Raw genomic sequence first — 16,963 nt, forward strand, 5'->3', positions numbered from 1 at the left:
TCTCCATCTGGACATTGAGCTGTTGACCAATCAAGTTATTTGTGCATGGAAATAAGCAAAGTAAGAAGTAAGCAAGGCTGTGGAATACCCTACCATGAAAATAGTTAGGGTAAAAATAACAACTGATCTGAACCTCAAGCTCAATAAATTTCTAACAAAGACTGTATAATATATTTGCCTGCTGTATCAGAATGCTATAGTTGATGGCCCAGGAAACACTTTCCAGCATAGATTACTGTCATATTTTTTTATAAGGTAACTAATCTTGATCCACTGAAATGAAGCCAAGTTTCATAAAGTGAAGTTATTCCACTGAAAGAGCATATCAGTGATGAATAACAACAAAATGGTCTTTCACTATTCATGATTAACTGAACGGTAAAAATCACTATAAAGCCCCTAGAGATTATTTGGGCCTCTACCATTTACACCAGTCAGTGATGTTCTGACATTATCTTACAGTGGTTTCACAAACATTTTCCTTCTAATAAATAAACTGTGGTTAGAAGAGCATGTGTTTGCAGCCAAGAGGATGAACGATGAAAAAACATGGTCAGTTACAAAATATATTCCCTTAACAAGAGTTAGAAAGGGATGGAGGAAATATATTTGAAACTAGCACACATTATACCCATTTGCTAGCATATTTTTACATTGTTTCCATCAAGAAGTATGAGACCAACAGAAAGAGCACAATGTTCGGTTTGCATCACTTTTGCACATGCAAAAGCTTTCAGAATCACTGAGAGGTAACCAGCATCCACATTCAGTTATATTTTAAAACAAGCACTCTATGAATATCAGAAATAAGTACATATGGCAGGGTTAGGTTAGCATCCTCTGGAAAAGGTCTTTTTTTGTCACATACTACCTTTTTCCTCACTGTAGTAGTGGAGAATCCACAAAGAAAGGTACATCGCTTTATTTAAGTGCTCTTCTACATGTTGTTAAGTCCCACCTTTCTGTTAAAGTCTGTGATTTCTCTGATCCACTCACGCAGTGAGATTTTGTCTTACATGTAACAGGAACATGTGTGTAACTTCATAAGGGTATATTTTTATGCTGGTTTTTTTTTGAAGGCAGTGCTGGTTTGAGTAGTGGGGCCCTCCAGAGCTCTCTTGAGCCCAGGTGCTCTTTCACACACACTTGTTCTCCCCTTGTCATCAAATGGTGGATGGTGTTTGCTCAGCTACCTGGTGAGAACAGAGCCAGCATAAAGATAAGCAGGGGGAAGTAAGGAACGCTTAACTTGCTTTTAGCAGTGCTGCCACCAAAGAGCAAAGGATGCAGTTTAACAATACAGCCAACTTGAAGTAATGGCAAACTGCTGCCAAAATGCTAGTTTTCTGCCCTTCTCCTTCTGCTTCCCTTGTACAAGTTCTGGTGTTCACATGAAACAATTCTGAGATGATTCAGAATGACAAACTGACAGAAAAACTAACCCTACAAAACCCAAAGTTAATAGTTTTCTGGTGGCAAGGGATGGTGCAGGACTACAAAGCTGCGGGGCAGTTCTAGTCCTTTAGGGGCCATTTAACTGGCTCATTGAATTGCATTACTATATCCCAGCAATGGGTTTCATTAGTCAGCTTGGCTTAATCACAGTCATGTAATTTTGGATCAAATACAACTGCTAATTTTCCTGTGAGATATTTGCCCAGTGTTCTTAATGGACCTGGAAAAATTAATAAAATATCTAATTTCATTATTTAAATTTCCGTATTCAAATAAGGATAAGTTAAACTGACGATTCCGGGCAGCTAGTCCCATCAGTTCGTGCAAAAAGGCATACAGAGCTATTTTTCAGACTTGTATTTTATGTCATTAGCTGTATTGATTTAATGTTAATTAACTTCACCAATGCATATAGTTCTTTGAAAATGTTATTTAGCTTTTTTCTTTGCAATTTTTTTCTTTTAGTGCTACTGCTATTAAAAATAATAATCTAGAGTTTGGACTAATTTTGGACCTGATCTTGTGAAGGGCTCAATTTTCAAAGCTTTAAATATTATTTAAATTTGGTTTTCTGGGAATGCTCAGCACCACTCAGGACGTGTTTAGCAGCTATGAGAAAAAAGCTCTAGAGCTTAATAATGTTAAAGTCGGGCAATACTTCCACACTCTTTACTTAACTATTGCTTTTCCTTACAATTTTTCTGTCAGCATATTTTACCACGAGCTTGCACAGTGTTATTCATTTCCACAAATCCTCATCAACATACACAAAAGGGATTGTTCTCATGGTCTCACACTGAGAGTTTACTCATCACACAGTGCTTAGTGGATGTAGGGGGTCGGGAGCAGCCCATTTAAGACTGCTTCATTAGGAGAGTGAAAGACAACCTTAAAGAAACAAAACTACGGCAACACTCCTAAGTCAACAGTTGCCATTATTGCTGTTCCACCATAGGAGTGCTTAACAAGCAACTACAATTTCCTAATGAAGAGACCGTAAAAAATAAACAGGGAAATAATTAGCAATAAAAAGGTGCTCTGTTCATAACGTTTTGTTTTTAAAGACTGAGTCCAAAACTTTAAAGGAAATTTATATAAAAGTCTATATTAGCAAGGAAGTGCCATCAATTCAGTTCTAAGACATTGAATAAGGAAAAAATTCATCATGATCATAGAAATCCTCCCTTTTTTATTTCCAGTAGTCAATATGTATAAGGACCAGAATGCACAGTTTGTTCACTCACTCATTCAGATCTGGTTCGTCATTTTACATATTTGCCACAACATATCGCTAGGTCTCGGCAGGTTTCTGACTTAAAAGCATTCAGTCATACGCCCACAGACGGTAGCCTCGCGCTGGTGGCTCCTCAGCCAAGTGCCCACACGAGGGCTCTGACCCTGCGGTTCCTCTCGTACTGAGCAGGATGTCTACGTTACTACATTAACATCCTATGAGGAGCGGCTGAGGTCTCTGGGGTTGTCTAGTTTGGAGAAAAGGAGGCTGAGGGCGACCTCATTGCTCCCTACAGCTTCCTGAGGAGGGGAAGTGGAGAGGGAGGTGCTGGTCTCTTCTCCCTGGGATCCAGTGACAGGACGCCTGGGAACGGTTCAAAGCCGCATCAGGGGAGGTTCAGACTGGACATTAGGAAGCATTTCTTTACTGAAACAGGCTTCCTAGAGAGGTGGTCGATGCCCCATGCCTGTCAGTGCTTAAGAGGCATTTGGACAATGCCCTTAATAACTTGCTTTAATTTTTGGTCAGTCCTGAAGCGGTCAGGCAGTTGGATTAGATGACCGTTGTAGGTCCCTTCCAACTGAAATAGTCTATTCTACATTTTAAATTGTCATCATTATGCAACAAAAGTAATTTTAAAGAAAGCAAAAGTTAAAGATATTGTGGGCAAAATGTTAGATTCTGTTGTTACAAACACAAGAATTTTAGCATAAGAAAGCAAACACATAAACTTCCTATATTTTCCAAAAGTTTTTAAAGGACAGCAAAAAGATTCCAGAGACAGGGACTTTCAACATGAAAAGCAGTAGCTGAGCATTTTAAGTGTTTTCAAACTGAAATTATATGCATGCATATATGCATACACTCACATGCACACACCCTCCCCCCAGTGACAGAGTCTTTCTTGCTCTGACAAATGATAAAATCACTGAAGGTACTAGGATCAGTCCTAAGTAGTACTGGTTTTTTTAGGAAAAGCAAAAGAAAATGGATCTCGCTACTTGCCCAGTTCTTCAGTAGCATACTCCTTACTGTTAAGTGTACAGAAATAGATCCCATTTAAAAACTGCTAGTTATGGGCCCTGATTTGGCAAACCATGTTAGTTAGTGATTAACATTAAAGACAAATATAAGTCCAAGAATGCTTTTCTGACTAGGAGTTTACAACCAGAAATAGGGCCTCAGTCATACCATCTGCCAACTAGTTCTCATTGTGATAAATATGCATATTCTGTCTAATTGTGTAAGTATGTATATTCCTTCTTTCTAAAAAAACCCACAGGCAGAAGCTCTTAAGTACTGTAACAGGAAAATTAGGTATGTGCTTAAACTCAAATCTCAGACCGAAATAGCTCATAACTTATGACTTGAGGACATTGGACTGTTCTGCAAAAAATCAGTTGATGGAGTTGTGCTAATTAAAGGGAGAAAGTGTTATGAAGTTGTAGGACTTTTTAGCATAGGCTCTGCTTTTTGGCTTTTAAAATAACTCCTTGGAACTTATTTTTGAACGAGCAGATCCAAAGCTGTTATTGGCTTAAATGTTATCTAAAAAAAATGCTCATTATATTTTACCTTTGATCTTACTGAGGAGTACAGTACCATTCCTCTGCGTTAGCGTGCCCTAGTACAATCCAAGATTACACATGGATTATGTATAGCATGCTTTCAATGTCAAGAAAATTAAAAACAATAGAAGCAACTCTGGATTTGTAAATTCTAGAATTCTGTATAATCTAGAATCACAAGTACAGTATAAAAAAATATAATTGACACAAAACCAGTCGTAGTATAGTAGCTGTTCAGGAAAGTTGCTGCATCATTAGTTCATGCTAATTTGCAGAACCAAGTCAGGTGAACAATCAGAACTATCAGATTAACAATTCAGAATTTTTAACAAGTTGCCCTAACTAGATTTTTTCTCCTCTTTGCTGCATCCTTCTCTCTCTTTCTTCTTCTCTTGCAGTTACATACTTACTTGCTTGCTGCCTTTCCTACATCCTAAAATATTTTCATTTCTTCTCTAATACCTTTGTTAAAGAACAACATGGTGCTTTGCTTTTCGCCCTGACACTCTGGAGAACTCCTTGTCATGTCTTTATTTCACCTACAGCGTGACTGATTCCTCACTCACTTCTCAAGAGAGAGGAAGAGTAGGTGAAGGGGAGGACAGGGGTAAGGGCTTGGGTTTGTTTGCAGTTTTACAGACTTACGCCTGCCCCTTCTTTCTTCTCGTCCCTTCCTCCCTCCCTGCCTCCCTCCCTCCCCATCAATACTTAAAAAATCATTCCCATTCATGTTGTGTGCGCGCACACACTGGGAGAAATTACAGGCGCTCTGCTCCAGGTCGCCTTGACAACTTCAAGGCATCCCTGTGCGTGGGGACCAGTGGCCCAGCAAAGTTTCCCAGGCCCCCCAGGGAAGGGGAGGGGAGAGGAAGAGAGGAGGCAGAGGTGCTGGAGCCAGCAGCCGTGTGGAGGAGAGAGCAGCAAGCAGTATGAAAGGGGCACATACATCTCCCGCGGGACAATGGGAGTTTTGCTGGCTGGCTGTGAAAGGACACACTGAGGATACAATGGTCTGTGACACATGAAAGCTTTAGAGTGAACTTTATTGCTTCTCCATTAAGGACTCTTCCAGAGTCCCATTCAGCTCTAAGAAATCTTGCCAACATCCTAAAACGTAAAGAAAACAAACCCCTTCATTTTCTCATGTTTTAAAAACAGATTTTAAATATTTTTTTAGATAATTCTTGTTGTTGGCATGCTGGAAGCTTTTGCAGTTTTGGCCCTGGACGGTACCAAGTGCCCCTCTTGCGAGTTCCCTGCGTTCCCATTAACTTCAGTGGGAGGGAAGGCTGCCCAGCAGCTCCCCAGTAAGGGCTCTCTGAGGTGAGAACTTGCTTCTTCCTCATATAGCTTTTGTTCATACTTGGGCCTGTCATCCCCCTGTTTTGAATGCCACGAGCGGATAGAGCTCAAGAAGACAGGAATTGCTGTTCCCTACTTTCAAGCTGAGAAGTCATTTATATGATAAGCAAGAGCAGGAATAAGACAGAGCAACCTAAAATAAGGGGCCATGTAGTCACAGCCGGAGTGCATAATAGGAAACCAAGCTGGAAAGCAGCTTATAAAGGAAAGAGCATGACTCTTGCTCCCTGACATATCACTTGCACGAGGTTCACTCAGAATCAGTCCAAGAAAGAAAGAGGATCACAAGCTCTAATCCTTCAACACAGCAATCATTTTTAGCAGTAAGATATGCCCTACACTGACTCCTAGTGATTTTTGGAGTGTAGGAGACAACCTAGTATAAAGTGTGGACTACAAAGAAAGATCAGGCTTGGTTAAAGCAATAAGCACGTATGCCTGCAAACCCTCTAGACTGTCAGTGCTCAGCGTCTGGTCCTGAATCTATTACCTGGCAAGGGCAGGATACTGGGAACTGACTGATTTAACATCTGTGCATTTCCAAACCTTCCTACCAAACTATATAGGTTAACCTTTTCATGCTCAGAATGTAAACCAAGTTTAAAACTGATCTTAGCTAAAATGAAAAAATACACACCCCATTGCTGCTACTTCAGAAATAGCAAGTAAGGACATAAAACAGCAATTAAAACATACAAAGATAAAGTAGACTGGACTAGTATGCTTGCATTAATTTTTCACTTTTTAAATTACAGTTCATTTTAAGTTACATACAGATACTTTAAAAACAAAATTTGTAACAAATGCTGTCTATATAAACATTGTGCAACTCAGTAACAGATCTGAAATTCTCGAAAAATTATTACCTTTATTTTTATGCATTGGTTAATTATATTTGCATTATTTTGCATTGCATTATTTTGAGGACTCTCAAAAAATAACCAATCCTCCATCCACCGACAAGAGGGCTACAGGACTTACTTCCTCTTTGTAAAGATAAGAAAACTATTTATTACTTGGTAGTATTTACCATTTCCCTCACAGAATTTCAAAACATAAATGTAAACTTACCACAAGCATTATCATCCAGTTTTACAGATGGAAAGGCTGAGCAGGAAAATGAAGGATCAAGTGCTTCAAATGTTGGATTTCCATTTTCCGTTTCTTACTGTGCCAGTAACGCTTTGTTCTTCCACTACAATGCACATGTAAATCAAGCAATTCAGGGTGCGAATCTAGTGATCTCCCTTTGCAATTCATTTTGTGGGTACAAATCTTAACGGCTTTAACAGCTTCTGCTGAAAGGACAGGCAAACGCTAGCTGAAATGAAAGGGTAAGTATGAAGCATGTGATTGGTTTTATACTTTGAAGATTTGATCAGAGCCTGGAACACAGCCTTGATCTCAGTTACATCAGCAACAGGAGTACTTTCACTGTAACTCCAGTAGCACATATTTCCTCCTTTAGAAGATAGACAGAAGTATGATATATCTACAACGAATTGAGAAAACATTTAGTTTTGCCAGGTGATGATTCTAGTTTTATGTTTCCATATTATTTACATTCATGAAGTCCTGTTGCCTTATTTTAAATGCTTTCTCCTCTGAGATAGGTACCCAGAGCAGAAGATGGTTAACTCTCATTATATTTTATATGTTCAAAGACAGCATCTAGATAAATGTGTGGGCAGTCCGCAGAAGTTTGGATTAGACAGTGCCATATAGGGGTCCATAGGAGGAGATAATAAAGCAAAGAGATCCTTTCCTGACCTCTTTTTTCATTCTGCACTTTGAAAGCTTGATTCCAACAGGAAGCATCAGCAACTGTTTTGAGACAGATGGTATGGGGAAGTTATAAACTACTTGAAATTTTAAGGAGAAGGAGCAAAGGGGCATTTTAAGGAGAAGAACACTGCACCTGCTTGGAAAGAGAAAAAGCATTTCCATTGCTGACAGTCCTCATGAGACACTCCTTGTCAGAGACTCAAAGCTCTTTACCTTCATTTAAAAAACACAGTGCAGCCCTGTTGGTGCAATCTGATGAACAAACACTTTAGCAGATGCCATAGTGAGCACCCTAGTATTCACATTAGATCAGATGCATTAAGATGAGCCAAGAATTAGGATTAATGTCGCAAGTTTTGCAAAGCTTATAAAAGACTTTAAATGCTTATTCAGACAATAGTAAGGATTTTCTGAAACAAGCTAACAGCATTTAATCTGTTTTAAACTCCCATGGCTTGGGACAGAGGTAAACTGAGGACATTCCATTAGGGATTGAAGAAAACTCTTCATACACATTAATTGTAGCAAACATTATCAATATTATTTGAGAGTACTCTGTTTTCTTTCTTACTATTACAAATCAGGTGCAGCACATTTCTAAGGCACATTTTTCAGACTGTGGTAACTATGCTAATCAAAAACCATGAATTGGCTCACTGGAATACAGGGAGTGCCACACTGCATCAGCCCAATAATCTTTGCTTTTAACAAAGTGTTAACAAAGAACAGAAAGCTGTAACTCTTGCAACAGAACTCTTGTAATAGAAAATTATGTAATAACAAGCATTAGGGGTGGGATGGGAACACAGTGGCAGTACGAGCTGCAAAAGAGGGCCAACTTACCCTGGATAGCTTTAAAAGTACTGATCATAAAAACTCTTCCCACAAACCATTTGCATCATGCTGAGTTTATACTCTTTACTCACAACTGTATGAGGTGAATGTCCTTGTGCTTAAATTTACTAGGAATTGCTGCCCTGGATAGTAAAGCATCAGGGAAGATGGGAGTCCGAGCAGTAGTCTACTACATGAGTACTACGATCATTGCTGTACTGATTGGTATAATCATTGTGGTCATCATCCACCCTGGGAAAGGTACTAAAGAAAACATGCACAGAGAAGGCAAAATTGTGCAAGTGACAGCAGCAGATGCCTTTCTTGATTTAATCAGGTATGGCTATGATATTGCACATTTTCTGTACCAATAGCAATGACAGTAATATTTAGATTCACATGAGAACAAAAGTAGAGAATTTTAGACAGTGACCGCATAAACTAGCCCAATTTCTTTCAACTATGTGGTACCAATATCTCTAACCCCTACAACACTACAAAAGAATACATGGATTTCTTTTCAAATCAAGCTGTTGCAAGGGAAGAAAGTGCTTTTAATATTCAAAGAAAGATTCTTTCTTTCACGCACAAAAGAAAGACTTCTGTTCTGCTATCTGCATGGGTCTTTTCTCCTCCTTCCATAGCACAATTACCAAATTCTTCTGCTTTCCTTTACTTCCAACTTTCGACAGTTTTCTCACTTCACTTGAATTCCTGATTTAGCTATTCATCTTAACTTTGAATTGTAGCCGCCAATCTGGGTGCATCTACTCAACTTGCTAAATTGTATGGATGGGAAATAAGTTCCAGGAACAGGCAAGTAAACTGCTTGAAATAGCGGGGCACAGATATAAAATCTTGTTTTCTCCTTGCTCAGAGACGCTGCAATGCCTCTTTTATAGAGCTAATATGTCACAGATGTATTCCAGGGAGTAGGGAAGCTGAGGTTTTGAACTCGGGAGCTTTTCCACAGGTAAAGCCACCAAAATTTTGTGTTCCACTAACCCATTTGGAGAAGCCAGAGACATGGAGAAAGGCCTCCAAGAGTCATGCTGCCAGGAAGGGGGACTTCAGAAAGACCCATGAAGAGGTTTGCACTCAGATTCCTCAAGATTTATTCAGTTAGGCTGCTTCTAATTCCCTCTGAAATGTCACCATTCTGGAAAGCAAAGAAACAAACCCCCATACGTAACAAGTATACACACACATATATAATTGTATGTGTATGTGTTACTATGAAAGAATACTCAAACTTCAGAAATATTTATTTCTTAATCACAACAAGACTCTAAATCAAGTGATAAATGTCATGATGTACTAGGCTACAAGACTACAAAAATTGTTTGAGAAGTAGAAATGCATTAAATATTAATAACTTTTTATTAATCTGGATTCAGAAAGCACTAATAAGTACAAAATTAAAAGTCAGCACTGACCCACAGAGCTTTGTTCATTTGGTAATTTAGCTAATATTCTGCTCCATAACCAGACCTGCTATACAATGTTGGATACAGAGATTGCAATTGCCAGGATCTAGCCAATCCTACTACATTTTGTCCTGATAAAACTAACCAGGCCAATGCTATATGCAAAGCTCTACTCACTGTATACATAATTACATATTTGTCTTAAGATTCCTTTGAAAATTAGCTGGTCAATTCTCTTATTAGCTCTGCCCCTACTTAAGATATTACTAGAGTCTTATTATTTCTTATGCTATTTTCTTTCTTTTTCACAGAAATATGTTCCCTCCAAATCTGGTGGAAGCTTGCTTTAAACAGGTAAAAATGTTTCGTTATTTCCAACTAAAACACGACAAAGTAAGAAATTGAAATGTAATAGCATTTGCTTTAGGAATATCACGTACTTGTACTTACAGCAGAAACAAATCTTATGTATACTGCCAGCTGCCAAAAAAACCCAAACCAACCTAACCAAATCTGTGCTTTGTTTTCAATAATATTGTCTCAGTATTTGCTATAAGAAGTGAAGGAAACACACCTGGCACAGCAAATAAAAAAATAAGTTTTTTCAAAATGTCGAATTCTTAAGTCTACAGCAAGCTTCATTAAAGTCAATACAGGATTTACTTTTCAAAAACAGTGTTATGTTAGACTGGGAGATACTGAGATATGCAGCCTCTGTACAAAGACTGGAAGATGTTCAGGAACGTCATGTGAGAAATGTACACAGGTTTGAAACAGAAGCAACAATTTCGTGGACATCAATAACAAATCGAACTAGGGGACTTCCTGTCACCTATGACAGGAGTGCAGACCTAAGTTCTTTCTATGTTGCTTCCCAAATTCCTCTATCATTAGCCTGGTCTTAACCTTAACTGTTCTACAGAGAAAATAATAGTAACTAGTTACATTCCTTTTTTAAAAGGAGGACATTAGAGATTCAGTGAAACCTATAATGTGTATTTCCAAAATCTAATTGCTTCATTTTGACCCCACCGACAATCTTGAACTGATATTATTTACCAGTTACTGCTGTAGCAATAAAAAAAAAAGCTGAAATGTGGAGGTCAAGAAGCAAGAGGATAAAGTAGAAACTTTCCAAAGTCCAGCTGAGTTACATCTTGCAGAAGAATTGAAAATAAACAATAACATTTTCTTTAGTTATATAAACAGAGACCAATAAAAAGCAGTGACTTTCTAGATTAAAGATTTGGTCAAGATTAAAGATAAACTAGACCCAGGTCCAAAACCAACAAATTCTATGCCTCTGTTTTCAGTAAGGATGATGGTGAACTCAGGACAGTGATGCAGAAGAGCAGTATGGAAATACAAAAGTCTGTATCTAAACTAGAAACAAAATACAAAGAATTTAATGTAATAAAGTCAGGGAATGATATCATCTTTATCTCAAAGTAATGAAAGAATTAGGGCATAAAGTTACAGATCTAGCAGCAAGTATTTTTAATAAATCTCTCAAGTTGGGAAGTTACTATCTATAACTGGTGAAAGCAATCATAGTACCTTTCAAATTGCAGTTTCAAAAGATTTGGGAATTGATTTAAGCAGTTAATAACCCATTAGCTTGATCTTGGTTGTACTGAAGGATATAAGTACCTTGAAGAAAAGAGTAAAGTCTTTGTAATAAATGAAAATGAAAAATACTGGGAAAAAAAGACAAAGAATAACACAGGTTTCTGAAATATAGATTGTACCAGAATAACCCTCCATCTTTTTTTTTTTTTTTTTTTTTTTGATGCCACAGAAGTGCAATGGATCTAATCTCCTTGGACTTCTGTAAAACAGAGTTTTTAGTATGAGGGAAGTGAAATAATTGAGCAGGGGATAAGATTATTGTAAGAATTGTAAAATTTGTGGAAATAGCAGTGGAAATTGCTGAAGGACTGGGTGTACCTCAATTGACATTTTAATGAATGACATTGCCATAAGATGCACAGAATGAAATTTACAGACGACAGGAAAGTCCAAGCACTCTGCATCAAGATATCTAACAAATGCAAAGAAGGTGGTATGTCCCTGGCACACTGTAATACTATAAAGTCACAACAACAAAGTGAATTGGCTCTTGCAGACACAGGCATGTTTGGTAATCTCCTTGTAGCTCTTCATCACATGTGAAATAAACGTTTAGAAATTAGCAGTAATTTCTGCTTTGAAACGGGAAGTCATCATCAGAAAGAAAAAATTAAAACCCCTCTAATTCAGCTCTAGGATATATTAGGTGACATAACTCAAAGAGAGGAAATAAAGCCAGAAGAATGTGACCGTCTGGAATACTGAATATATTCAAGTCATTACATTCATAGGAAGATTCATACAAAATCAGCACAATGGAGACAGGAGTTGCTGCGATTATCAAAAGAACACAGCGTATAAAGCAAAACAAAGCTTGATTTAAAAACTAACCAGATACAAAAACCAAAGTGGGAACTGAGCTGTGTAAGATCAAGAAAAATGTTTATACAAGAAGAAATGGAAATCACTATGACTGAATTTAAAATGGGAATTAGTAAGGTTTTTAACCTTCGTTACTTAAAAGGAGAGGTCCTGGAAAACTCTTCAATTAGGAGTCATGGGAACAAACTACCTCACCAGTTTTAAGACGCAGCTTGAAAAATTTTTTTGATAAAGTATCCTACAGCAACAGGAAACTTGACTCAGTGACTAGCAGTACTAAATCTATGTTCTTAATTAAAGATGTCCTGTAGATTCTGTGTACGTTAAGTATATTGTATTTCTCATGTGCTTTATAGCTTAAAAATAGCTTAAAACCATTTCCAAAAAATGGTTCAAAAAACAGGAGATGTTTAATGAAAGTTTTTTCTTACTTTCAGCAGCAGCTATGCTTACTGAAACACCAGGATTTTAAATCTGTCATACCAATACTATTACCTTTTGAATGAGGTACCAAAACCTACATTTTTAGGTATAAGTTAGTTTGTTGTAGCAGATTAGTTAAACTAAAAACATTTTACATGAGAAACAAGTATGTGCAAGATTCATAGGTATCCAGATGACTTTGCACATCTGACTCCATAACTTTCTTTTCAAAAGTTTACATCAGGTTTTTCACAAGTTTCTCTGAAGATTTATGAAGAAGGATGATCCATCTGGCACTAATCTGGCTCTGTAACACTGTGTTTGCTGGCCCAAACATGAAACAGACTGCTACTCATAGTCGTCCAAACTCAAAGGCGTAATGCTGATCCACAACTTTGCACACCTGGAAACTATCACTGGCATATGCACTCCACATCTAAATCACATCTTTTGATATATTAGGTGCTCACATTCTATCTTACAGTATCCTTAGGCAGGTTTCTTTCCTGACAGAGATCTGCATTGGAACCCACTGGAAGGTTTTACTTTCTTTCTCACCATGGCCAGCAGACAGGTCTTCTAATGACTGTTTTAGTACTCACAGCAAGTTTTGAACCTGTTACTTTCCCCCTCAATAGCAAGCACTTCCCAAAGCAGCTCCACTAGCACAGAGGACCAACTACCATTTCCAAAGTTTTTAACCTCAAAAGATCAACTATTACTCAAATTTTGTAACACCAAGATGTGGAAAATTGTACTTTCCTTTGCATAATTAATTTTAGTGAAGTAAAGTTAGTTTTCTGGATGTAGAATTGCTCTCCCGCAAAATGAAATGGAGCTCTGTGGAGAGGGTAACCAGAGTGGGGAGGGCTTCTAGATAGAGTTGGGAAAGCTTTTATAGGATTGCTGCTGGGAGAAGAAGAGTCATGAAGGAAGACTGGGACCTTAGGTCTTATTTAGGAAGGATCTCCATAAATTTTCTACTGTTCCTCATTCAGTCTTCTTGTCCTTTGGATTCCCTTTCCTGTTCTTCTTTCCCAGTCTGTGAGGCAAACAAAGCTGCCTCTTCTTGCTTCTTCTTCTCCTCTTCCTCCTTCTTTGCACATTTTCTTCCCCAGAAACAGGAAAAGTGGTGGAACAAAATGCCCCTTCCTCTCCAAAAAGGACCCCCCACTGTGGATCTCAGGAGAGACTCCCTGTAGGAGAGAAAGAGAACGCACGGAAAAGCTAAGGAAATCCTTCCATTCAAATATTTCAGCTGAGAATCGGCAGAACCATTTCAGGCTTTACTGGTGGCATTCAGCCCCATGCCCCAGGAAAGTCTATGGGGACAAAGAGCCACCCTTGCGTAGCAGGTCAAGTTAAGAAGTTAAGAAGAATTCTCTGGAAAATGTTAGGCTTTAGCTTCACTCTGTTCTTCACTAGTTACTCCCTTTCTCCCTGTGAAAGACCAAAGTCCTGTTGGCACCCTGTCTCTATCAGGACATCCTCCAATTAAATCAGTGGCAGATAGGGATCACTGGAAACAGCAGATTGTTAATCCAAACAGCATACTTTCTGATGCTGGTTATTTCCATATGACATATATTGCTACCTTCACTATGCACCGATCTTTTGGAGGCTTTTGTCATTTTTATCAGTAACAGGAGAATCTGAAAAGACTGACTGCAGATAAATATTCCACACTTACTCTCTTCAAAATTTTCTCTATGCCACTATATTCACCCCCAGTTTAGGGATATCTAAAGAAATCTTTGGATTTATCTTTCAGCTCTGGCCATTATATCTTCATTTCTCTTTCTTTGCTAAATTCAAAAATGCTATCCAGCCTGGGGCTAAGCAGTTGTAAGCAGTCTGCTTGTTAAGCAGATACTGCTTTTTAACTGCTTGTTCTTTGTGCTGTGCTCTGGGGATATATCAAAAGACAAAAGAAACACAAGTGAACTTGGGACATCAAGAGAAATGGATTCAGTCTAACAATTTGGGGAAGGTCATTCTGTTGTGATTAGGTGGAATTTGATGCCAGCTGAAGCTTAAAGAACTGGAAAGGTGCCTCTGATAACTGCATTTCTTCTGAGCTATTTTAAATTAAATATTCTTTCCTGAACTCATCCTTATCCAGGGGATTGGAAGTGTTAATCACACATCCAGACATGAATACTAACTAATATATGCTGTCTATTCCCAATGATAATTTTTGCTAGTCAAGATTTATTTTAACCTGTGTCATCAGCTCCTCTGTAGACAATTTAGAATGCTTTCACACATGTCCATATGGAAAGGGATGAAAAAATTAATTAGGAAGATGGGATATCACTGCCTTATTTTCATTTCTTTTCATTTTTTTAGGCTTGCATTTAAACAAACGTTGCTTTTAAAATCATCATTCACTAAAAACTACATCATCACACAGACTTAGCACTGATAGTGCTGATTATACTATCTCAGAATACTGAAAGTAAATTATGAGTTTTCAGAGCAGTTACCTATGCAATTACCTTGTCTGCAAGTTAACCACTGGAATGTGCTACTGCCATGTTATAATGTTGCTTCCTAAAAAGTCAAGCAACATATTCAAGTCAAAGGACTGTGGGTATCATGTACCACTAAGGAAAACAAAATAATAATAAAAGTTTAAACAACTAATTTATTATATTATGCAATAAAGTCATTATATTGCCTAATTCATAATGAGATAACTTAATTAAAATTCATTTTAAAGTTGTTCATTAGCACCGTGTCTTGTAAAAAAGTCCAGAAATGCTATTAATTTTATATTTTACTTGCAGATGAGGTTGTTCATAGAAAGCCATTAGTATTAATATGTTCCAAAATAATATTTACCTTGCTCCTAATTTGTTCTATATACATGAACTTAAGGAAAAATTATAAGTATTTTGCACCTGAAATCTTACCAGGCAAAAAAACCTCTGCCTGGAGACAAAATGCACCAAACATCCTCAGAAATGACAGGACTTCAGTGATGTTGTCTAGCCCATCACAGATTATCAGTATAGGTGTGTGGACTTCTAGTAAAACATAACCAGCTCTTCTACAACCCTTAAGTCTACAACCTGTTGTATGAGCAGTTCTTATTTGTCTAATTTCTTCCATTACTGAATGCTGCAAAAGAACAAGGATCTGCAGAATACCAGTGTGATATTAAAATGCCAGTTTGAGCTGCATGAACAGCTGATAACTCTGATTCCCATCAAGATAGAGATCTGCCTGGAAGTAGGAATCTCATAAAAGCTAACATAATCATCTCTTATCACCAGTTTCTCTGCAGAGCAGTAATAGTCAACTCTGCTATTACCTCATCTATTTCAAAACCTTTGACGTTTTCTATGATCTTGAAGGTGGTCTTTCATCCTGTCACCTCCTATAAACAGTTGGCTTTTTCACTGTTCCACACACAGAAAACTTGTTTTGTGGTGGTCAAGCAATCTTGTATTTTGCCTTTAGTGTCATGTAAAACAAGGACTAACAAGAATAAAGCTCAAGCTACACTTTTTCTTAGTAGATACCTCCTTTGCATTTCCCGTATTTGGTTTTCCTTAATTTCTTTTGCTTCACCAGGAACCTTCTCATGACATTTGATAGACAACTTTGGGCATAAGAAGACAGACACATCCACAGAGTTATCCTTAACCTCATTTAGCAATAATGAAAGAAAGGCTAGCTCAAGTGACTGTCCCAGAGCAAATGAAGTTGCTCTGATTCCTGTTGCTCAGATTCCCGTTGCTCGGATTCCCATTTTGAATCTCACTCTAAATAAACCATTTCTCCACTGCTCTGGAAGGGGTTCTAAAAAGTCTGTTCTCCCTAGTAACGCTTCTGAATACTTCAGTCTGACTGACAGGGTGAGTCCACAGATAAGTTCTACATCTCTGTGTACCAGTCTAGTAGCTGAAATGGAAACGGGCTTTGCTAAGTGAGGTCCTAAAATCCGTATTATAGCCCTAAAGAGACTTAATTAATAAAGAATTAAAAGCATCTTCCTGCTGGGACAGAATTCCAGAATCAGCACAAAAAAGAAGGAATATGCTTATTGCAACCTAAAATGATTTCTAACTGGGGTTTTTAAAGGTAGGGAACTTCATGTGATTGTGCTTTCTGCCCTGTAGCTGCCTAACTTCTTCTCGGTCCCCCGTCATAATTTTTGAGCCCAATGGCCAATTCCAACCTAATTTGACATGAGGGGGGCAATTCTCAGGCAAATCAAGACTGCTGCCTCTGGAAGAAAAGTAGTTTATGACTCAGCTCATGGCCTGTTCCAACAGGCAGCAGCCACCCAGCCAGGCAGCACACAACTAACACTGTCTAACAGCCTCACCACGTGTTGCTTTTGACCTAGTCAAATAGGTAGGAATGAGAGAAGGACCGGAGAGTAATGGAGGAGAATCAGGACAAAGTCATGATGT

The 16,963-nt window shown here is 38.1% G+C and overlaps 1 protein-coding gene across 1 annotated transcript in view; it reads left to right on the top strand.

The window, feature by feature from the left end:
• Positions 1-3,579: 3,579 nt before the first annotated feature.
• The window catches only part of LOC104084039 (excitatory amino acid transporter 1-like), a gene marked incomplete at its 5' end in the record, with an annotated part of 21,802 nt that continues 8,418 nt past the window's right edge, over positions 3,580-16,963 (top strand). Inside the window, 3 exon segments of the mRNA XM_009587746.1 lie at positions 3,580-3,651; positions 8,371-8,575; positions 9,977-10,019. Coding sequence (XP_009586041.1) covers positions 3,580-3,651; positions 8,371-8,575; positions 9,977-10,019 — 320 coding nt within the window.

Source organism: Fulmarus glacialis, unplaced genomic scaffold (genome assembly GCF_000690835.1).
Source record: "Fulmarus glacialis isolate BGI_N327 unplaced genomic scaffold, ASM69083v1 scaffold901, whole genome shotgun sequence".
Taxonomy (NCBI): Eukaryota; Metazoa; Chordata; class Aves; order Procellariiformes; family Procellariidae; genus Fulmarus; species Fulmarus glacialis.